We start from the raw sequence: 24,309 nt of genomic DNA, 5'->3' as shown, positions 1-24,309 counted from the left end.
AAAGAAAGTGGTAGCCACTATTCCAACTTCTTCTTCATTCGTCTGGATCAAACTTGGACGAAAAAGAAAAAAAAAAAAAACAGTTTTCTTTGTTTCCCGTCTTCCCAGTCTTCACTGATTCGCTGGTTCGCTGATTGGGATTATGTAAAAAAGAAATATTAAGGAATGCAAATCCACTGGAGGGAGTTCTGATTAAGTTCTGATTAAAGACGAATCGCCGCACTCATAAGCAGTCGGACAATCAGGCTAACAACAGGCTGGAGCACACAATCAATGCAGATTACAAATTCATCACAGCCATAACTTAAGCGCCTGAGAAAGTGAGACAGACGTCAGGGCTCCTCCTTCAGAGAAACTGAGCCCTTTCTTATAAAACTCAAGGAAGTTTGATGTGACATGTGTATTAAGTTACATTAAAGTGTAGATCACTTTAAAATCACTCGTAAAATAATGGAAAAGGGTGCTTTAAAGGGTTCCTTTAGTGATGCCATTGGAGAACCATTATTGGTTCTCATAACCTGTTAACATGTTTGTTCACCAATTTTTAATTGTTGTCTCTTAATGCTTCTATTTACCTCTTAAACTCCTCAATACCATTGGTTGGTAGGTCCTGGCTTTTCGAGACTTCCCAGAACTTCCCAGAACTTCCCATCCAAATATGGATGCCCATCAGGGTGGTTTATGGGAACCACAGGGGTTTAAACATGGGAGCCATTAGGGTTGAAAACTCCTCATTGGGTCTAGATTGGAGCCATGGTAGATTAAGCTAGGCTACAATGATGGAGTCCATTTATGAAGCCCAACTGGGTACAGTAACAACAAACTTAGAGCCTATAACCACCTGGAACCAACTTAACACATATTTGACCAATCTAAGCCCCACATGAGCATGTTGGTTTAGTTAGAAACAAGAAACTGGTATGCAATCTGAATAGTAATCTATAGGGTCTAAAAGATAACGCCCCAAGGAATTAATGGTATGGAGGCTCTACAGGTTCCATATGTTCCAACATGAAGCACATTAACCTAGAAGATGTTGCTACAGCTGGGCCTGTAGATCCTGCTCTACACTTGTAGGTTCCTGAAGCTACATCATAGCTGCTTCCATAATCAGTTAATTCAGATCATCACATCAGCAATTGGGGCAGAATTGAAGAGCTCCCCATGACCATAGTCGGTTTTGTTGATGAATACAATATTGTTCCAGTTAATAGCAGTTCATGTTTCTCATTCATGACACCACTATAAACACATTTAATGATGGCTGGTTGATGGACAACCTAGACCAGGGGTGTCCAAACTTTTTTTGTTGGTGGCCAGAAGGAGAAATATATTTGAAGTCTCGGGCCACAGACTCTATAATAAAACAAATAATGAAATATACCACTTTAAATAATACATTTTTCCTGATTATTTAATTTACACACCATTTTACTTGATTACTATCTTTATCTGTCTGACAGTGTTGTGTAAACTAAGATTTTTCAAATTGATGTTTAATTTCATGATGTCTCTTAATATTAAACTCCTTAATTACGGCAACTTTTAGACTCTTTGGGCCGTTTTTCTGCGCTAGAAATGAGCACTCTCTCGCTTTTAGACTCTTTGGTCCGTTTTTCTGCGCTACAACTGCGCACCATCTTTGCTTTTAGACTCTTTGGCCCGTTTTTTGCACTAGAAATGCGCACTCTCTCCGCTTTTAGACTCTTTGCCCTGTTTTTCTGCACTAGAAATGCGCACCCTCTCCACTTTAAACTCTTTTGCCCCGTTTTTCTGCGCTAGAAATGCGCACCCTCTCCGCTTTTAGACTCTTTGGTCCTTTTTTCTGCGCTACAACTGCGCACCCTCTCCGCTTTTAGACTCTTTGGTCCGTTTTTCTGCGCTACAACTGCACACCCTCTCCGCTTTTAGACTCTTTAGAAATTTATACACCCTCTTGTGGCTAGACCCAGTATCTAAACAGACCACACCTGTAATCATTTATACAGCTCTATAAACTTTTTTTTGTTGTTTTAATGGTAAAGAAAATCAAATTTCTTGACCCAGTACAAGAGAGCAGGAAAAATACTTAACCCTAGTCGGACTTCACATGCAATGTTAATCTGGTACCCATTATCAGGACTTGAATTCACTTCAATCCACGTGGCCTTGCCATGAGCATGTTGACCAATGTTCAACCTTGCTCACAAGGTATCACCTCACAAAATACAGCTCTGGAAAAAAATGAAAGCGCACTTAAAAACTTCTGAGCTTTTACCAAATTGAAATCCTCTGGAATATAATCAAGAGGAAGATGGATGATCACAAGCCATGAAACCACCAAACTGAACTGCTTGAATTTTTGCATCAGGAGTAAAGCAGCATAAATTTATCCAAAAGCAGTGTGTAAGACTGGTGCAATAGAGAGAGCATAATGCCAAGATGCATGAAAAAAAACTGTGATTAAAAACCACCAGGGTTATTCCACCAAATATTGAACTCTTTCTGAACTCTTAAAACTTTATGAATATGAACTTGTTGTTTTCTTTGCATTATTTGAGGTCTGAAAGCTCTGCATCTTTTTTTGTTATTTCAGCCATTTCTCATTTTCTGCAAATAAATGCTCTAAATGACGATATTTTTATTTGGAATTTGGGAGAAATGTTGTCCGTAGTTTATAGATGTCACGCCTACCACAGACTCTGTAGTTCCTTTCTCTGACTCTGCCGTTCCCGTCTATGGACAATCCCCGGTCCGGAACTACGCCTCCCAGCATGCTCCTGTCAACACCACGCACTCGGACTCAGCCAACCGCGGCTCACTTGGGCATTCTACGTCACCGTGTCGCGAGGTATTTTCCCTGTATTTCCAGCGATATACTGAGCGTTTCTCTTCTATCTATATTACCCGTGTATGTCCTTTGTTTTGTTCGTTTCGACTACGTCTCTGCCTTATCCTTTTGTTCTGTGTGTTTTGTGATTTTCTGGTTAATTGAACTTTGCTTCTGTTTAATGGTTTCGTTTTCGGTTTGTGATTCGGCTCTGATGTTTTGGTCTGTTGTTTTTCTGGCTTTGACCCACGCCTGTTATCCGACTACGCTATCTGCTTACGTGCTTTATAATAAAGCCTCGTTTTGTTTTTACCACGAGCGTCTGACTACCGTCTGTGGCGTTACAATAGAATAAATCAACAATGTTCATTTTACTCAAACATCTGCCATATCTGAGAGATGCCCACATGACGAGTTATTATACAGTTGTGCTATATTTTGAAAAATATATTTTTGAATATGAGATAATACAGCAAAGAAAGACACCAGAAATGAAATAAAGACATATGTCTAAAGTGCACTGTGTTTTCACAAAGATATTAAAATAATAAAAAACAACATAAAAAATATCAGATTTGATGCACTGTTGCGTTTATCAATCCTCAAAGGTTAAGATTGTGGGGTGAATTTGGTCTTTGTGAAAGAACACACTAAAATCAAGAAGCAGTCGTGACCAGATAAATCATGATGGGTAATTAGCATGCAGTGTAAAAAAGAAAATAAAAGTCTTTGGACCTTAAGGTCATTAATTAGAGCATGTTTTGTTGTTTGTGAAGCCCAGTAAAAGTGTTTCTCACAACAGTTCTGGAGTGGAGCCATCCTAAAATCCATTAAAATGCTCCCTCGCTTTGTTCATTTTGCTTTACTCTGTACTTAAAAGCATCCTTTTACCCAAGATGCAGAGGGTCTGCTTTTTGGAGAAGCAAACAGGGGACCCCACTTTTTATTTTCCAGAAATGTTTGCAAACCCGAGTTTGACCCTCTTTTAAAGGTGAGTCAGTAAAAGAGGTTTTGGTAACACTTCCCATGAACCCTGTATTCATAATGCATTATAAATGCATTCATAGTGCATTATATGACACGCATAATACCTTATAACGACTGTAATAAGACTTTATAATAACTCATAAGTACGTACAGCAAAATTCATAACACATTATAAACTACAAGTATAAGGGTTTATAAAGAAAGTGCTTATAATGCCTTATAATATCTGCTCATAAGAACATTGTACAATCTAGTGTTGTAATGCACTATAACACAGATTTGGAATATTTTAGTATAATGCATTATAATATGCAGCTATAATTTCTCAAATTAGGCTTTTATATAAGTGTGTAACACATTATAAAGCCTTATATACAGTCATTACTGAAGTTATGTGAAGTGAGTTTTCATATGCTTAAATTGAGAAATCATGCACTATAACACAGATTTGGTATATTTTGGTATAATGCATTATAATATGCAGCTATGATTTCTCAAATTAAGCTTTTATAAAAGTGTGTAACACATTATAAAGCCTTATATACAGTCATTACTGACTTACTGAAGTGAAGTGAGTTTTCAAATGCTTAATTTAAGAAATCATAGCTGCATATTATGATGCGTTATACCAAAATATACCAAATCTGTGTTATAGTGCATTACAACACTACATTGTACAATGTTCTTATGAACAGATATTATAAAGCATTATAAGCCATTTCTTCATAAACCCTTACATCTGTAGTTTATAATGTGCTATAAATGTCGCTGTAGGTACTTATGAGTTATTATACAGGCTTATTACGGTCATTATAAGGTATTATGCATGTCATGTAACGCATTATTAAAAAAACAGGGTTCATAGGAAATGTTACCGAGGTTTTTTGCTGTATTACATTTAATACATTTTACAACAAATAAGTAATTTGACACTCTATCTACTCTATCTTGTTGCTGATAACAGTCTGGATGGTCCGTTTTTTTTAAATTTGGCCTAAAGCTCATTTTTTGGGGAAACTCTACTCCTCTATCCCAACAATAATTGAGACACCCTACCCCTCAATCTCAACAAGACACGTCCCATTTATCTCTATATATTCTGTTTTTCACAATTACGCAGAAAGATTAAGGGTAGCAACACAAAAAAAAAACAAAAAAAAAAACATGAACCAACAACAAGAGTCATTGGGCAAGACTACAAAGAGTACATTTGCCCCATTTACCTAAATATATATTGTAAAAAGTACAATAAAATGTAATTTACCATGTATTTACCCTGGATAAGGGCCTTCAATCATTATAAGATAGTTCTGGGTGGTATGGCCAAAAATGCATATAAAAATGCATTTTTTTCAAGATTCTGATGGTTTCATGGTATATCACTATATTTTTGTTTATATATATTTTGTATATATATATTTTTATTTTTTTAATTTATTTATTTATTTATTTATTTATTTTTTTCATGACTGGGCTTTAATATAGGTTTGTAAGTTACTGTACTGTTAGTAATATATATAAATAATATAAAACACTAAGCTTTAAATTAAGGCTTTGATTACTATTGAGTTTACTTTGTCCCACAAAATATTTATATACACAATATATAAAGAAATAAAGACTTTATTATCAGAAAAAATATTTAAAAAATGTAAACAATAGGTCGTAAAAATAGATACGCTAACAAATTTAACACGGCTCCCTTTACAAAATTAAATATTTTGATAAATAGTTCCATAAACACTAGAAACAAACCTAAATTACTTAATTTAAGTTTAATTATTCAAAGAGATATTTCTTTTTTATAGTTCTATTGCACAAGTTAGATACAAGTTATATATAAGTTTAATATCAATTTACTATAAGTTATTATTGAAGCCATTCATCTTCCTCTTTTGTTGTTTTTTTGATAATCCATGTGGCCTTGCCATGAGCATGTGGACCACTGTTCAACCCTAATCACAAGATATCACCTCACAACATACAGCTCTGGAAAAAATACAATACTTTGAGTTTCTTTTATTTGACCAAACTGAAAACCTCTGAAATATATAATCAAGAGGAATGATTTTGCTGGATTTTTTGCACCGGGAGTAAAAGGATGAAGTTATCTAAAAGCAGTGTGTAAGACTGGTGGAGGAGAACATGATGCCAAGATGCATGAAAAAAACTGTGATTAAAAACCAACCAGGGTTATTCCACCAAATATTGATTGATTTTTTTTTTTTTGTTATTTTAGTCATTTCTCATTTTCTCAAAATAAATGCTCTAAATGACAATATTTTTATTTGGAATTTGGGAGAAATGTTGTCTGTAATTTATAGAATAAAACAACAATGTTCATTTAACTCAAACATAAACCTATAAATAGTAAAATCAGAGAAACTGAAGTGGTTTCCTATTTTTTTCCAGAGCTGTATTTTTTTTGAATACATTACTTAACAAACACATTTGCTTTTCTTTTGTTAAATTAATTCAAGCTCCTCAAGAGTTTGACGTCATCTTATTTAGTTTCTGTTGTTTTTGTCGTCTTCACACTTAATATTCAATAAAAGTTCAGACTAGAAAGAAACCCATTAAATTTTGCCCATATTTTCCGCTATCTGGCGTAGTTGTCAAAACTAATTGATGATTTTCCATTTAGCGCAGCAACTTATCTTTTAATAACACTGCAGACAAACAGAAGTCATCAATAAGGAGCTGTGGAGCAGGATGCAGCGTCTGATAGAGGCTGATGATGAACACTAATCACTCAGTTTTACCCTCAGAGATATCAGAGCTGTGTTCCATACGGTTAACCCTGAGCTAAATCACAGTCATTTACCAACCTAAACATCAATATACAGCTTTAACATCAAACAGAGGTGAATCTTCACATGATCTGACTGACCTGTAATTATAGATGCACCTTTATTTGGGCAAAAACTGAAAAATATACAACATTTGTCCAAATACAGTAAACAAAACATGCTTTTCATTGCACAAATTTAATAGCATACATGTATTTTTGTCTTTAAAAATGTTAAAATACTCATTAAACACTTAACATTTTAATATCTTAGCAGAGAAACCAACAACGCACAAAACTTCACCTCAGTACTGTTATTTTAGTAATACATTTACCTCAGTAGTGCTGTTTTTGTCATAATTTTACCTTAGTTGTGCTGTTCTGGTCACACATTTTCATCAGTAGTGGTGTTTTGGTCATAGATTAAGCTCGGTAGTGTTTTTTAGTTCATAAATTTACCTTACTAGTGCTATTTTGGTCATAAATTTACCTCAGTAGTGCTGTTCTTGTCATAATTTTACCTTAGTAGTGCTGTTTTGGTCACACATTTTCATCAGTAGTGGTGTTTTGGTCATAGATTAAGCTCGGTAGTGTTATTTGGTTCATAAATTGACCTTAGTGGTGCTATTGTGGTCAAAAATTTACCTCAGTAGTGCTGTTTTGGTCATACATTTAGCTCAGAAGTGCTGATTTGGTCATACATTTCCCTCAGTAGTGTTATTTTGGTCGTACATTCCCCTCAATAGATATATTGTGGTAATACATGTAGCTCAGCAGTGCTGTTTTGGTCATAAATTTAGCTTAGTAGTGCTAATTTGGTCACACGTTTACCTCAGAAGTGCTGTTTTGGTCATATATTTAGCTCAGTACTGCTGTTTGGGTAATGAATTTACCTCAGTAGTGCTATTCTGATCATACATTTACCTCAGCAGTGCTGTTTTGGTCATAAATTTAGCTAACTAGTGCTATTTTGGTCTATGTTGGTGAAATATTTACCTCAGTAGTGTTATTTTGGTCGTACATTCCCCTCAATAGATATGTTGTGGTAATACATGTACCTCAGCAGTGCTGTTTTGGTCATAAATTTAGCTTAGTAGTGCTAATTTGGTCACACGTTAAGCTCAGAAGTGCTTTTGGTCATATATTTAGCTCAGCAGTGCTATTTTGGTCACACGTTTACCTCAGAGGTGCTGTTTTGGTCATATATTTAGCTCAGTACAGCTGTTTTGGTAATGAATTTACCTCAGTAGTGCTATTTTGATCCTAAATTCACCTCAGCAGTGCTGTTTTGGTCATAGATTTAGCTAACTAGTGCTATTTTGGTCTATGTTGGTGAACTATTTACCTCAGTAGTGCTATTGTGGTCATACATTTACCTCAGTAGTGCTATTTTGGTCATAAATTTACCTCAGTAGTGCTGTTTCGCTCATACATTAAGCTCAGTAGTGCAATTTTTATCATAAATGTACCTCAGCAGTGCTATTGTGGTCATAAATTTGCCTCTGTAGTACTGTTTTGATCATAAATTTCCCTAAGTAGTGCTATTTAGTAGTATATAATAATATATAAACATAGCTTGATGGACGGAGATAATGAGATGGAGATAATATCAGTTAAACTCACCTTGAGGAAGTTGAGGTTGCGGTTCCGTTCGATGCTGGTGATCTCCAGATTACCCATCACCACCTCACAGTTCTCGTAGAACTTGCGCAGAGTGTGGTACTGCTGGTCCAGATCCGACAGGGTGCTGAGCTTGTTGTCAGTGCCGGGACAGACTGCAGAACACAAAGAGAAGAACTGGTAAATATATAAAAACTGAATACTGAATAAAATCCTGGCAAACAAGGATAAAAATGACTTCTAACCTCTCAAGATCGCAGCAAACAAATTCTGAGCTTACATCTGGGAGTGCAAACACACCAGACAGTTCTTAAACAGCAGTACAAAGATTTTTTTCAGACCAGCTTTGATGTTTGACATATGAAAAGATAAGATACTCTACTGTACTCAGTGATATTTCCAACAATTTTTAATAACATTTATAACAGATATATATATATATATATATATATATATATATATATATATATATATATATATATATATATAAGTGAAGTGTAGGGTTGTCGGAAAGTACACGATATAACCATTCATTCATGTTACATTTATCGTTATATTTTGTGCCTTGTGAGGCCTTTTTTTCTGCTTGTTTTTATGTAACGCTTCATTTAAATGTTCTGGTAACATTGCTGCCCTAGAATGCAAACCAAACTAATTTATTTTTAAAAATAGCCCTCGAAAACCCATTTAAACATACAAATGCATGCAAAGTGAATTTATTGGCATTTTTTTTAAGAAACTGATGAAGAACATTACATCTACATGTATACAAGTTACCACAATAAAATTCAATATTAAAAATGCACAAAATAAATAAGGCCACAAAATTAGATATTTTACCTCTCTGCATTCAGAGTACATTACAGAGTACATTTATATCCCCCGATATAAAATATGAGAATGAAATCAGATCATCATTAATTATTTGTAATTATTATTTTTTTTAATATATATATTTACTGTTTACAAGCTGTCTGCATCACAGGAGCTCCACTGACTGATTAAAACCCTGACAACAGTCAACAGTCAGACGATCATTCCTATCTTGACGATAAAACCTTCATCACTTTCAATGGAAGTCAATGTAAAAAACAGTCCATTTCAGGTCATTTTGAGAACTTTGATTGTTACGTTCGTCGTTATATTTTGATGCCTTGCGAGGGACAGTTTGTGTGTTCAAATGTTGTCAAAAATGGAGATGCTCATTTTTCTTTGGACAGCAATGATATGAAATAGGATAGTATAGTAAGTATAGGGAATGTAGGACATATAGAAGAGTATAGGTAGTATAGGGTAGTAGAGAAACATTCTGCACAAGCTTGACAACTCAATGTTTACTCCCCTGGGGTTAGGGGCGTGACCACTGTGACCCGGAAGGAGGAAGCCCACAGAGATACACAGACACAGGGAGTAAATGAACTCAAAACATACCTTTATTCGGCTCGAAAATGCCCTCCACCACACCCAGAATAAACTTAAAACATAACTCGGCCCAATGGGGCTCTAGAGTCTGTAGAATTACTTAGTTTTTTACTATTAAAGCGTCAGTGCAGCCTCAGCCCTCAGCTCCCCAGTGAAAGTCTCCCCAAATGAGGGCTGAGGCTGAGTATATATGCCTGTCCCAGCTGGCGGCCCAATCAGTCCTCATGCGGGCCAGCTGAGACAGGCATGGCTTGGCGCTCCGGCGTGGGGTGGACCCACAACTCCCCCGCCTCCTCACGCCACAATATTATATCAAAATGCTCAAAACACAGGAAATAAAAGAGGTTATATTGTAAACATCGTATTTTTTAATGTTATTTCAGTTTGGAAGATCAGCTGTTTGAAGTCTCAGCAGACTCCTCAGCAGTGTTGAGGTAAGCAGTCCTGCGTACGCCGGCAAAGCAAAGCCAAGGCGGTGTTTAAACAAAAGAAGAAGAAGAACCAAACAATTAATAATAGAGGCTCAAAAACTCAAATTAGGCCGTTATAAACCGTCTCGGCCGCTCGGCTCGGCTGCGTCAGCAGAAGGTAGGACTCAGAAGTGCAGCGCAGACCTCCGGGCCATAATTACGGTCCTTCCCTCCGTATGGGTGAGTCGGCATCGATCGTGTGGTGTGTGTGTGTGTGCGGAGTGCCGTGATTGCAGGGCCTAATTAGCCCAATTACAGGACGAGGGCCGGCGCTCGTCTGAGGCCGCACTGACCCATTTTCCCGGCGTCTGCGTCGACGCGGCCGAATGAAAATAGAACGCCTAACTTCACCGCCTGTCAAAACCGACAATCTGCCAATTAAGAGAGATGTTCGCGCCGCTGACGCACTCGTGTCCGCGCTGTGTGTTGGTCTGAAACGTAACGGTCACGGCTGCGCGCCCCGGGCCGAGCGCAGGCTGCCGGCTGCAGGCGGTTGAGCAGGCGAGCAGACGAGGCCCCGGCAGCCACCGCCCGGGCGACAGACTCGACGTGTAATTAAAAACACCTCTTTCCACCCATCAAACACCTTCCTCTGGCCAGCCACCACCATCTGCTCCATCAGCTGCCCCAAAACACCCAACACTCGCACATATGCTGCGGGGTGGAGGTGCGAGACGAGAGCTATATAGCAGCGAGCGGTGATGTGGAACAGCTCTCCACGTGTACAGCTTGTGTACAGCTCAGCATGAGGGCGTGCATTTCATATACGTACAGTACCCTACAGAGACCGTATTGCACATCTAATCACACTATATAAAAACATAATTTTTGCTATTTATAGGTTTATGTTTGAGTAAAATGAACATTGTTGTTTTATTCTATAAACTACAGACATCATTTCTCCCAAATTCAGCATAAAAATACTGTATTTTAGAGCATTTATTTGCATAAAATGTGATATAAGAAATGGCTGAAATTAAAAAAAAAAAAGATGCAGAGCTTTCAGACCTCAAATAATGCAAAAAAAAAAAAAGTTTATATTCATGAAGTTTTAAGAGTTCAGAAATCAATATTTGGTGGAATAACCCTGATTGGTTTTTAATCACAGTTTTCATGCATCTTGGCATCATGTTCTCCTCCACCAGTCTTACACACTGCTTTTGGATAACTTTATGCTGCTTTACTCCTGGTGCAAAAATTCAAGCAGTTCAGTTTGGTTTGATGGCTTGTGATAATCCGTCTTTATAATCTTCCTATTTTTCTACCTTTTTCTCTCTTTTCTTTCGATGTATTTTTACATACAATACAAAAATGTATTTGTTTCTCTATTGTTTTTCATAGCTGTTCTGCTTTCTTTGTTGTTTTTCCTTAATATTTGAATTTTTTGCTGTATTTTGTCTTTTATTCTCCTTTCCCCCTTTTTTGTTTTTCCATTTAATTTTTTTTTTTCATTTTCTGCCTGTTTTTATGTAACGCTTTATTTAAATGTTCTTGTAACATTGCTGCCCCATTTTATAGAATGCAAACCAAACTTATTTATTTTTAAAAAAATAGCCCTCAAAAACCCATTTAAACATACAAATGCATGCAAAGTGAATTTAAGAAACTGAGGAGGAACTTGACAATAATGTATAAAAGTACAAAATCAAATGATCATTAATTATTTGTATTTATTTTTTTATATATACAGTTTGTTTACTTTTTACAAGCTGTCTGCATCACAGGAGCTCCACTGACTGATTAAAACTCTGACAACAGTCAACAGTCAGACTTTCAGTAGTACCTGGACAATCAATGCAGGACCATGATTATTCTAATTAAGAGAATTAGTACATGCCTTTTCCCATCGTTACGATAGCAAAGACACAATGACACGCCCTAAATCAAGCTGCACTGTTGAAGACTTCACCTATAGATCGATAAAATATGGCTCTTTTTATAATTTGCAATGCGAGAACTGCTGCAGGAAAGATCTAGAGGCCCCTTGATTTACAAATGAAATAATGTACAATGTACTGATGATCAGTGATGGTTTGGAGAGACATGTCTGTCATCTGCTGGTGTTGATCCACTGTGCAGGTCCCAAACCAGGCAGTGATGCAGCTGCTCAGGATGCTCTCAATGGTCCCTCTATAGAAGAGTGTGAGGATGGGTGGAGGGAGACGGGCCTTTCTCAGCTTCCGGAGGAAGTAGAGACGCTGCTGGGCTTTCTTGGCTGTAGAGCTGGTGTTCAGGGTCCAGGTGAGGTTATCTGCTAAGTGGACACCAAGGAACTTGGTGCTCTTAACAATCTCCACAGAGGACCCGTCGATGTTGAGTGGAGAGTGGGTGTGTTGTGCTCTCCTGAAGTCAACAACCATTTCCTTTGTCTTGTCCACATTCAGGTGAAGGTTGTTGACTGTACACCAGTCTGTCAGCCGCTGCACCTCCTCTCTGTATGCTGACTCGTCGCCTTTGGTGATGAGACCCAGCACGGTTGTATCATCGGCGAACTTGATAAAGCTGTTAGAACTGTGTTTTGCAGCACAGTCATGAGTCAGCAGGGTGAACAGCAGAGGACTCAGGACACTGCCCTGGGGGGCCCCAGTGTTCAGTGTGATGGAGCTGGAGGTGCTGCCCCCGAACTGGACTGACTGGGGTCTCCCCGTCAGAAAGTCCAGGATCCAGTTGCAGAGGGGGGTGTTGAGGCCGAGCGAGCTTAGCTTCCTGATGAGGTTCTGTGGGATGATGGTGTTGAATGCTGAACTGAAGTCTATAAACAGCATTCTGACGTAAGTGTCCTTCTTCTCCAGGTGGGTGAGGGAGAGATGAAGGGTGGTGGTGATGGCATCGTCCGTGGAGCGATTGGGACGATACGCAAACTGCAGGGGGTCCAGTGAAGAGGGCAGTCGTGTCTTGATGTTCCTCATGACTAGCCTCTCGAAGCACTTCATGATGATGGGTGTAAGTGCAACGGGACGGTAGTCATTGAGGCATCACCTTATACACAGCTCCACCCTGACCACAGTACCTTCTGATCATCACCTTAACTGAAGAACACAAAGGGTGGAGCACCAGAGAGCTTCACACTCTCATACAGAGTCCAGTAATTACAAATACAAGAGGTAGGTGTTTCCAATAAAGTGGCCACAGTGAGTAAAAGCTCTAGGAAGCACTGCTATAGTAGGTGTTTCCAATAAAGTGGCCACAGTGAGTGGAAACACAAGACAGTAGGTGTTTCCAATAAAGTGGCCACAGTGAGTGAAAGCACAAAGTAGTACATGAGTAGGTGTTTCTAATAAAGTGGCCAATAAAGTGTTTCCAATATAGTCGCCACAGTGCGTAAAAGCACAAGGTAGTACTGCTGTAGTAGGTGTTTCCCATAAAGTGGCCACAGTGAATTAAAGCATATAATACAGTCGGTGTTTCCAATAAAGTGGCCACAGTGAGTGGAAGCACAATATAAATTTACAGTAGGTGTTTCCAATAAATTGGCCACTGTGAGTGGAAGCACAAAGTAGTACATGAATAGGTGTTTCTAATAAAGTGGCCAATAAAGTGTTTCCAATATAGTGGCCACAGTGAGTAAATACACAAGATAAAGTAATACAGTAGGTGTTTCCAATAAAGTGGCCATCGTTAGTGGAAGCACAAGATAAAGTAATATAGTAGGTGTTTCCAATAAAGTGGCCATCGTTAGTGGAAGCACAAGATAAAGTAATATAGTAGGTGTTTACAATAAAGTGGCCACAGTGAGTTGAAGCACAATGTAGTAGTGCTATAGTAGGTGTTTCCAATAAAGTGGCCACAGCAAGTGGAAGCGCAAGGTAATATTATAGTAGGTGTTTCTAATAATGTGGCCAGAGTGAGTAAAAGCACAAGGTAGAGTACTATAGTAAATGTTTCCAATAAAGTGGCCACAGTTAGTAAAAGCACAAGATAAAGTACTATAGTAGATGTTTCCAATAAAGTGGCCAGAGTGAGTGGAAGCACAATTTAGGACTATAGTAGATGTTTCCAATAAAGTGGCCACAGTAAATGGAAGCACAATATAGTAATACTATAGTAGGTGTTTCCAATAAAGTGGCCACAGTAAATGGAAGCACAATATAGTAATACTATAGTAGGTGTTTCCAATAAAGTGGCCACAGTGAGTAAAAGCACAAGATAAAGTAATATAATAGGTGTTTCCAATAAAGTGGCCACAGTGAGTAAAAGCACATAGAAGTACTGCTATAGTAGGTGTTTCTAATAAAGTGGCCACAGTGAGTAAAAGCACCGAGTAGTACTAAAGAAGGTGTTTCCAATAAAGTGGCCACAGTCAGTAAAACACAAGATAAAGTAATACAGTAGGTGTTTCCAATAACGTGGCCACAGTGAGTGGGAGCACAAGACAAAGTACTATAGTAGGTGTTTCTGATATAGTGGCCACAGTGAGTAAAAGCACAAGGTAGCAGTACAGTAAGTGTTTCTAATAAAGTGGCCACAGTGAGTAAAAGCACAAGATAAAGTAATACAGTAGGTGTTTCCAATAACGTGGCCACAGTGAGCGGGAGCACAAGACAAAGTACTATAGTAGGTGTTTCTGATATAGTGGCCACAGTGAGTAAAAGCACAAGGTAGCAGTACAGTAAGTGTTTCTAATAAAGTGGCCACAGTGAGTAAAAGCACAAGATAAAGTAATATAGTAGGTGTTTCTAATAAAGTGGCCACAATGAGTGGAAGCACAAGATAAAGGAATACAGTAGGTGTTTCCAATAAAGTGACCACTGTGAGTGGAATCACAAACCAAAGTAATATAGTAGGTGTTTCCAATAAAGTGGCCACGGTCAGTAAAAGCACAGGGTAAAGTAATACAGTAGGTGTTTCCAATAAAGTGGCCACGGTCAGTTAAAGCACAACATAGTACTGCTATAGTATGTTTCCAATAAAGTGGCCACAGTTAATGGAAGCAGTAAATAAAGTTATACAGTATGTGTTTCTAATAAAGTGGCCACAGTGAGTTGAGGCACAAGATAAAGTAATACAGTAGGTGTTTCCAATAAAGTGGCCACAGTGAGTAAAAGCACAAGATAAAGTAATATAGTAGGTGTTTCCAATAAAGTGGCCACCGTGAGTAAAACATATCATTGTTTTGTGTGGTTTTAGTTTAATCAGACTGGGTTTGTCTGTTGTTGTGACTCAGATGAAGATCAGAACACATTTAATGATCACTTTATGCAGAAATCCAAGTATAATCCCAAACGGTTCACATACTTTTTCTTGCAACTGAATCATCACCTATAATATATATTTTTTATATTATTAAGTAATTTAATTTTTTAGCCTCTCAGGAAACGTGCTTTCGTCAGATTCTGCGCAAATGGCCACATTTAGAAGGTTCTGGTTCTTTCTACAAAAGAAATCGACCCAAAACCATTTTCCATTAACACTCCATTAACATTTAATGCAAGGCCTAGACTAAGCTTAAGTTTTCTAACAGGATCCTGAGGATTTGTCAGCAGATTAGTTTCACCATTTCTGGGCATGATGCTTCCTGATGACCCAAAGTCCCAGACAACTTTCAGCCGTCCAGCAGCGGATCCGATATCCGGGATTCGATGTTTGAAAATAAAGTGAAAAATAAGAATTCTTTGCTTTGCACCCAAAGCTTTTGAAACGGCCAGTAATCCGTCCAGGATGCAGGAGAGCAGCCCTTCAATACTTCAACACAGAGGCTTTAGAGTCGAACCCCGGAGACAGTCAGCGGTATCGCCCGGCTCTGAGAAAAGCCACGCCGGAGAAATTTGGGATTTTCTCTGAGTGAAGCTAGCCGAGGCTCAGGCCAGATCAATGGAGTGGAGCTAGCCCAGGCCCAGGCCAGATCAATGGAGTGGAGCTAGCCCAGGCCCAGGCCAGATCAATGGAGTGACGAATTGCCACATTAGTGCTGATCCTGCTGTAGCTCCCACTCATCATCTCCGCCTCGCTGGACTCCAGCGTCTCCAGCCTGCTGATGGAGCAGCACATCTCATCTTTTTACTATACAGTACTCTCTAACTCAACTCCACACACGGTCCTCTCTGACTTTTAGTTTGAGTTTGAGTTGCTGCATAACCTCGATTATGAAATTAACGAGTCTACAACCCCAAGTTTCTTGGATTTTACCAAATCCAACAAATTGAAACCAAACTGAACTGTTAAAATTTTTGCACCAGGAGCGAAGCAGCATAAAGTTATCCAAAAGCAGTGTGTAAGACTGGTGGAGGAGGAGGAGGACATGATGCCAAGATGCATGAAAAAAAAACTGTGATTAAAAACCAACCAATCATTTTCCACAATTTGAAAGTATTACCATTTTAATGATCTGTTTTATAGAGTATGATTTTAATGTTAATTTGTGGTCCATACAGTAATCTGTATCTGTAAGAATGTCATTTTTTAAAAATAAATATACAGCTCTGGAAAAAAATAAGAGAGCACTTAAAAATGATGCATTTCTTTGATTTTACCAAATTGAAAACCTCTGGAATATAATCAAGAGGAAAATGGATGATCACAAGCCATCAAACCAAACTGACTTGCTTAAAGTTATCCAAAAGCAGTGTGTAAGACTGGTGGAGGAGGAGAACATGATGCCAAGATGCATGAAAAAAAACTGTGATTAAAAACCAACCAGGGATACTTTGTTAACATTATGTTACATATCTGTTAATATCTGTTAACTTTACTTTACTTTACTTTACTCTACTTTACTAAAATAACATATTCATTTACTAAACTTTAGGCATTCTATATTATTTATTATGTTTTATTAGATATGTTTAAAACATTATTTTTACTGCTGTTCATTCTATTTATGTGTTTATTAAGTGCTTATTATTGTTTGTTTTTTTTGTATTGTATTTACAACTTCATTATTAACCAAATTAATAAACTCTGTTATTAACTATTTATAAACCCTTTATAAAGGAGACTTATTTTAAAGTGGTACCTTGCAACCAAACTAAATAAATGACTATTTATACAGTGATTTTAATGAGCATTCAGGTACCTGTATCATCATATCAGAGGCTAAAAATAACCTGATGATCAGGTGTTTCTGTGTTATATTGTAGAGTTAAACGGAAGATAAAAAAAAGAGGCAGAAGAGGGAAGACGTCTGACAGCGGTGAGCATCTGACAGATGGCATTTATTTGACTGCAGCGCTGGAGATGGATGGGTGGTAATGGATGCAATAATGAAGGTTATGAGAAGCCCATATGCTGAACAATATGAAGAACAGAACAGAATCAGAACATCTCAATACAGAAATTCAGCAATATTTCCAAACGCAGGAGTTATACACATATTATAACTTTATTATTAATCCTGTGTTCTGTTCAGGACTGACCCACAGCCACAGGAAGTGTCTGATAGGCTTAAACACAGATAATACACACTGCTGCACAATTAATAGAAATGTTAGTCGAGTAAAACAAAGCATCAAGGTTAAAGAGTTCTGCAAACGCTTAGGCTTATCCTCTTAATTTAGAGTAATTAGACTTTCTATTAATACGACCTTGCTTTTTAATTTCTGCTCATTCACATTTATAGGGGATAAAACTGTACACTTGAGCTTAGCGGACAGAAATGAACCACTAAAGACTTTCCCAAGTCCTGATATATTCTCTATATTCTTATATTCTTTAATTCAGCTTTTTTATTCATTTTATTATATGTTTTTCTGTCAGATATTAACCATACATATATTTGACATATCAATCAAAAATTTTTTAAGAAATTAGATTTTGGCTGATTTAATTTCTATTGTAATGTATGGATGAAAATGTTTCGACACTCTAGATACTAGAAAATCTCTCAACCATCAACAATATACCTAAATACCTCAGCAAACCCCTTGGCAACACCTGAGCAACCACCTGATGGATACAACAGCAACTGCACTGCAACTACCAATAAACATCCTACCTACCAACCAGCCAATCACTAAGCAACATCACGCCAACCGCCTGAAATGCCACGGTAATTACCTTGTCACACTGTAACACCCATGTAACGTGCACTTAGCAACGTCATAGTGTCCACTGGGGATTCCACAGCTACCACCTGGCATCCATCTAGCAACAGGACAGCAAACGCCTTGGAAACCACAGCAACCACTTAGCAGCATCACAAAAACCACTTGGGACATCATTGCAACCAATTAACAAAACACCACATCAACCACCTGTGATGCCGCAACATTCGCCTAGCGGCACCCATTTCTAATAAACAAATAATAAACAAACAGCAACAATATAGAAGCACCATAGCAACCACATGAGATACCATAGCTGCTAATTAGCAACAGGATAACAACCTCCTGAGAAACCACAGCAACTACTCGGGATACCATTGCAACCAATTAACAACACAGTTACAGCCACCTAGCAAAGATTTAGCAACACTTTTGCAAGCAACACCATGTAAAACATACATACATGCAAACCTGTTGTAACCAATAGCTACCACAGGGGATACCACAGCTACCACCTAGCAACATTATAGCAACCACCTGGGAATCCACAGCAAACATTTGGAATCCCATTGCAGGCAATTTAGGGCATTGATAAAAAGTCATGCTGTTTCTCCATCAGCAGCCAGAGTCAGAGAGAGAGCAAGGTCAAGCCGTTTCTATCTGGATGTGTACTGTAGGTGGCGCTCTACCTTTGTCAATCCCATTGTGATGATGACCAACGCACAATGTATCAGATGTATTAATGCAACAATGAGTGATGCTGCATTGATTGGCTGCAGTTGGAAAAGAGGCGGAGTCTGGCTTCACATGTATCAGAGGAGGCATGCGCTTGTCCTGACCCTGCTACTGTTGGGCACAGCTAAACGAGACCATTATAAGAACATTTAGCAATGTTTTAAAAAGGTTCTAAGAGAGTTAGCCATCAGCTTTACAGAAATAATGTTTAAAGAATGCTCAGAAAACGTGTGACTTATTAATAGGTTTGCATCACAACGTTATTAGAACGTTTTTCAAATAATGTTGCCAGATAGACGAATACTAATGCTATGGAAATGTTAATGTAAAAACGTAACATTCCCAAATACTAAAAATTTAAAGCACTGACACAAAGCAGAGACGTTAGCAGAACTTTAAAAATGGTAAATAACAATTCTTAGCTCTAAGAACATCAAATAAACTTGACAGATTGAATGTTTTTTAAACGTTTATTAGTGAAAGGGTAAATCCCAATGATTGGACAAATTGGTAAACCTTCAAATTTGTCTAAAACTTCTAAAATTCTGCATTATTATTCTATACTTGTCCAGATGTTTCTTCTCCAAGCTGGACTGGTGTTCATGCATCATTAGTCAGTCTCGTCCAGTCAGGAAGTGATGTCAGAAAGCATGAGGATGAGCTCTGGCCGGGCGGAGCTCTCGGCTAAATCAGAGCCCGTCCGCTGATCCCGCCTGACACAGCCGGTTCTGATCTGCAGGCTGGCGGGTCAGAGCTCCACTCCACCAGTCTCTGAACTACACTGGAGGTTCTGAGGTGACCCGCGGTGACCCGTCTCGCACGACGTTCCCCCGAGCCGACGCGAGCGTGCGGGGTTATCTTCACCAGCCTGACAGTCTGCATACGTCTCGCTGTACACTCTGTGCCTGATAGGCCTGAGTAACCTTTTCACTGGCCACTTTATTGGAAACACTTCTGTAGTACTTCCAGCTTCTTGCTAGAATTCATCCATGATGTTGGTCAGTCATCAATCCCCCTCTATTGGGTAGTTGTCCTGTCCGTACGGGATTAGTTTCTCAGGGGTTCTTAAACATAACATTAACAAAACAAAAAATTTAATTGAAGAATGTCAGAAGCATGAAGTGCTGTAATATTTTGCAAAAAAAAAAAAAAAAAAAAACGCTAGAGTGACTTTTATGGAGATGCAGATTTCATTTTCCAGCAGGACTTGTCACACTGCCCACACTGCCAAAAGTATCAATTGGTCTTAATATATTATATTCTCTTCTGAGATGCTGATTACTCTAGACTACTCTAGATTACTCTATGTTCAAAATATTGATATAATATATAGATAGATCACATTCTGAACTGAATTACTGTAAGCTACTGTAAGTAACTTTTCAATAATTTCCTTTTTTTTTAAATGCACTAGTATACAGTTCTAAAACGGTTAGAACCCTTGGGCGATCGTTAGAAACCACCCGCGACCGTTAGAACCCTTGGACGACCGTTAGAAACCATCAGCAACTGGTAGAACTCTTGGACGACCGTAAGAAACCATCAGCGACCGGTAGAACCCACCTGCAACCGTTATAAACCTTGGACAACCGCTAGAACTCTCTGGCGACCAATAGAAACCACCTGCGACCGTTAGAACCCTTGGGCGATCGTTAGAACCCTTGGATGACCGTTAGAAACCATCAGCAACTGGTAGAACTCTTGGACGACCGTAAGAAACCATCAGCGACCGTTAGAACCCACCTGCAACCGTTATAAACCTTGGACGACCGCTAGAACTCTCTGGCGACCATTAGAAACCACCTGCGACCGTTAGAACCCTTGGGCGATCGTTAGAAACCACCTGCGACCATTAGAAACCACCCGCGACCGTTAGAACCCTTGGACGACCGCTGGAACTCTCAGACGACCATTAGAAACCACCCGCGACCGTTAGAACTTTTGGACGACCACTAGAAACCATCAGCGAACGTTAGAAACCACCCGGGACAGTTAGAACCCTTGGACGACCGTTAGAAACCACCTGCGACCGTTAGAAACCTTGGACGACAGCTAGAACTCTCTGGCGACCATTAGAAACCACCCGCGACCGTTACAAGCCTTGGACGACCATTAGAAAACACTTGTGACCGTTAGAACCCTCAGACGACCGTTAGAAACCACCTGCGACCGTTAGAACCCTTGGACGACCGCTAGAACTCTCTGGCGACCGTTAGAAACCACCCGTGACTGTGAGAACCCTCAGACGACCGCTAGAACTCTCTGGCGACCGTTAGAAACCACCCGTGACCGTGAGAACCCTCAGACGACCGTTAGAAACCACCCCCGACCGCAAGAACCCTTGGACGACCGTTAGAAACCATCAGCGACTGTTACAACTCTTGGCTGACCGTTAAATTTACGCTGCTTTACTCCTGGTGCAAAAATTCAAGCAGTTCAGTTTGGTGGTTTGATGGCTTGTGATCATCCATCTTCCTCTTGATTATAATCTGGAGGTTTTTAATTTGGTAAAATCAAAGAAACTCATTATTTTTAGGGGCTCTCTTATTTTTTATTTTTTTTTTCCAGAGCTGTATATGACTTTTACAAACATCCAGAGACACAGGTAGGGACTTGAACCCACTGCTACCACTACATCCAGGTCATCCCTCTTCTGTATCAGTTTACCTTTTTACATAATCATGAAAAATCTAACGTTCGATATGAAACGCAAGCATTAAAGCACGCAGGCGAGTCGTGCGTGACCGGGTCACGTGACCTCCAGCGCTGAATGGATAATTGCTGAATTAAGGGAATGTGACGGGGAGAGCCGGTCTTATTACACAGAGAGAGAGAGGAGGCATTAAAGTCAATGGGCTGAAATGAATGCCTCCGTCAGGACACCGGCCTCTCCTCACCATCCTTCAACGAGCGACATTAACACTTCAGTCTTCATGGTTATTGCCACGCGCCGGGCGCCGGGGCGCGGAGACGGCACTCCGGCAGGGCAGACAATTAGCGAGGAATGTAACGGCCGGCGAGTTTATTACAGTAATCTATGAGAGCAGGCTGGACGTTACGATACACAGAGAGATAAGCTGAAGAAAGCACTCGGCCGCGGGTCATGACAGGACCTGAGTTTCCTACAGCGACTACGAGTTAATGCTCCGATACTTCATAAACATCCTGCAACATCAGGCAACGTCTAAAAATTGATAAAAAATAAGCTTTCTTTAAGCTAAATTAATTTCAGATACAATATACAAATACAAATTAAATTTTGCTTTAAAAAAAAGCAAATGCAGAAAGTTGCGAAACTTTTTTTTGTTAAAGTAAATTTTACTCATCATTTTTTTCAGTGTGTTCTCAGTTTTTTTTCTAGTGCAATATAAGTTACGAAAAACAGCATCGCTATTAGGCTGCGTTCACATCACCAGCCACCTTGCTCAAATCACAGTGGTTCACAATGGTGAGAAAAGGCCAGGCGTTGGTTTGCTTTTGCTGTACCAAGAGATGTGTGGGTATAAGAGAGAGAAGCACGCAGCGCTAATGCTAATGCTAATGCTAACGTGTAAAAGCAAAAAGACGTATGAATTCAGATTCAGGAGATCTGCTTTCATATGACCACTTGTGAAAGTGACTCAATTCGGATAAAAACAAAACAAAAAAAAAATCAGATTTGGTGTGTACACACAGCCATGAAAAAAATTCAGATCTGAGCCACATTGAGCAAAAGTTCTGATTCGAGTCACGTCAGCATGGTAATGTGAACGGAGCCTTAAAAAACGAACAACAGTTTGGTGCACAAGTCTTAAATTGAAAGGGATGGGAAGTCTTATATCTGTACATATATATATACATATACTTTAAGTAGTTTTAAAACCAGTACTTTTACACTTTTATTACTTGAGAAAAGACTTGAGTTGAACTTCTAAAGAAGTATTTATGGTAACACTTTCTATGAATGTCATCTTTATTAGACGCTATAACCACATTCATAACATATTATAATGCATTCATAAGGCATTATAAACATGGCTATAAATGTTTAGAAAAATGCGTAACCCATCATAGCCATGTTTGTTAAGCATTATGACCTGTGATCATAATACATTACAAGTTGTGCTTATAATATATATGTTAAAGTAGTATATCTCTATCATTAATAATCTAGTCCTACAATGAAAGTCTGGCACTGTACTTAGAGCGCACAAAGACTTGTTATAATACATTATAATTGACTATAACTAATATTATATTCAAGACAAGTATAATTCATGAGTGGTTAAAAATATATATTTATAGGATTATTGAGGGTGTGTTTATAAGTCGGAAGCTTTTTTAGTCATGATACAGTCTGCAAGCTGGGACTGAGTTTCTTGGTATTGATGTATAACATGTTATAAACACAGCTATTAATGCATAATAATCACAGTTCATGATGCATAATAAACATTGCTATAATGAATTATATATTTTTATAAATATGTATAGCCATGTTTATAATGCCTTATGAATGCTTTATAATGTGTTATGAGTATGTTTATAGAGTCTTATAGAGATGACATTCAAAGAAAGTGTTACCGTATTTATTTTTAAACCACAGTAACGAATAGAGATCCTTTTCACACCTTTGCATGACCATCAAAATCTGCCTTATATCGTCTAAAACCAGATGCCAGAAACAAAATCTAGCACTGAATTTAGAATTTGTCAGCCCTGTTGTGTCAGAGAAGGTTGCTAGTTCAATTCCCTGAGCGAGTGAAGGACCAGACCAGAGTGACCTTGAGGAAGACATCTGACCTTGAGTTTTTCCCCAGGTTCTCAGGTTGTCACCAGAGTGATATATAGCTACAGTCATTGGTTGGGATGTTGCTCTTTTACCCTCACTGAAAAAAAAAAAAAAAAAAAACGATATTGGTCCTTAAAAAATGGAAACCAAAGTCTCTCTCATTTCTCAGGTTTTGGATTATAATGACGGTGTAGAACAGATTAGATAAAAGCATTTTTAACCTAAATTAACTACATATCGCAATAAATTTAATGATCTTCAAACTGTTGTAATAAATACAGCTGTAAATATGCTGATATGAAAATCAGAGAGTGTTTGTAACCGCTTGTAACTGTGTTTTATATTCTCTTGTTTCGTCTCATCCTGTCTCGTTTTTGTCTCCTTTCGTCTCGTTTTTCTAGTGCAGAATGAGCTACGAAAAACAGCATCTCTATTAGCCACATAGACACATTGCTCAAATCAGATTTTATTGCTCAGACCAGACTTGGTTATCTTGAACACAATGGTTCACAATGGTGAGAAAAGGCCAGGCGTTTGTTTGCTTTTGCTGTTTTTTTTCCCAGCTATAGCTGCACAGCTGCACCAAGAGATGTGTGGGTATAAGAGTGAGAAGCACGCAGCGCTAATGCTAATGCTAATAAGTTGTAAAAGCAAAAAGACGCATGAATTCAGATTCAGAAGACCGAATACCGCTGTAAATATGCTGATATAAAAATCAGAGAGTGTTT

General features: G+C 38.5%; 1 protein-coding gene across 2 annotated transcripts in view; it reads right to left on the bottom strand.

Moving 5' to 3' along the window:
* Positions 1 to 24,309, bottom strand: part of LOC125785888 (receptor tyrosine-protein kinase erbB-4-like) — a 333,803-nt gene that overhangs the window by 172,931 nt on the left and 136,563 nt on the right. For both annotated transcript variants that reach the window (XM_049470072.1, XM_049470073.1), the window contains exon 2: positions 8,208 to 8,359. In XM_049470072.1, coding sequence (XP_049326029.1) covers positions 8,208 to 8,359 — 152 coding nt within the window. The remainder of the gene's footprint in view (positions 1 to 8,207; positions 8,360 to 24,309) is intronic.

Source organism: Astyanax mexicanus, chromosome 21 (genome assembly GCF_023375975.1).
Source record: "Astyanax mexicanus isolate ESR-SI-001 chromosome 21, AstMex3_surface, whole genome shotgun sequence".
In the NCBI taxonomy this organism is placed as follows: Eukaryota; Metazoa; Chordata; class Actinopteri; order Characiformes; family Acestrorhamphidae; genus Astyanax; species Astyanax mexicanus.
This window is presented reverse-complemented; position numbering and strand designations above follow the sequence as displayed.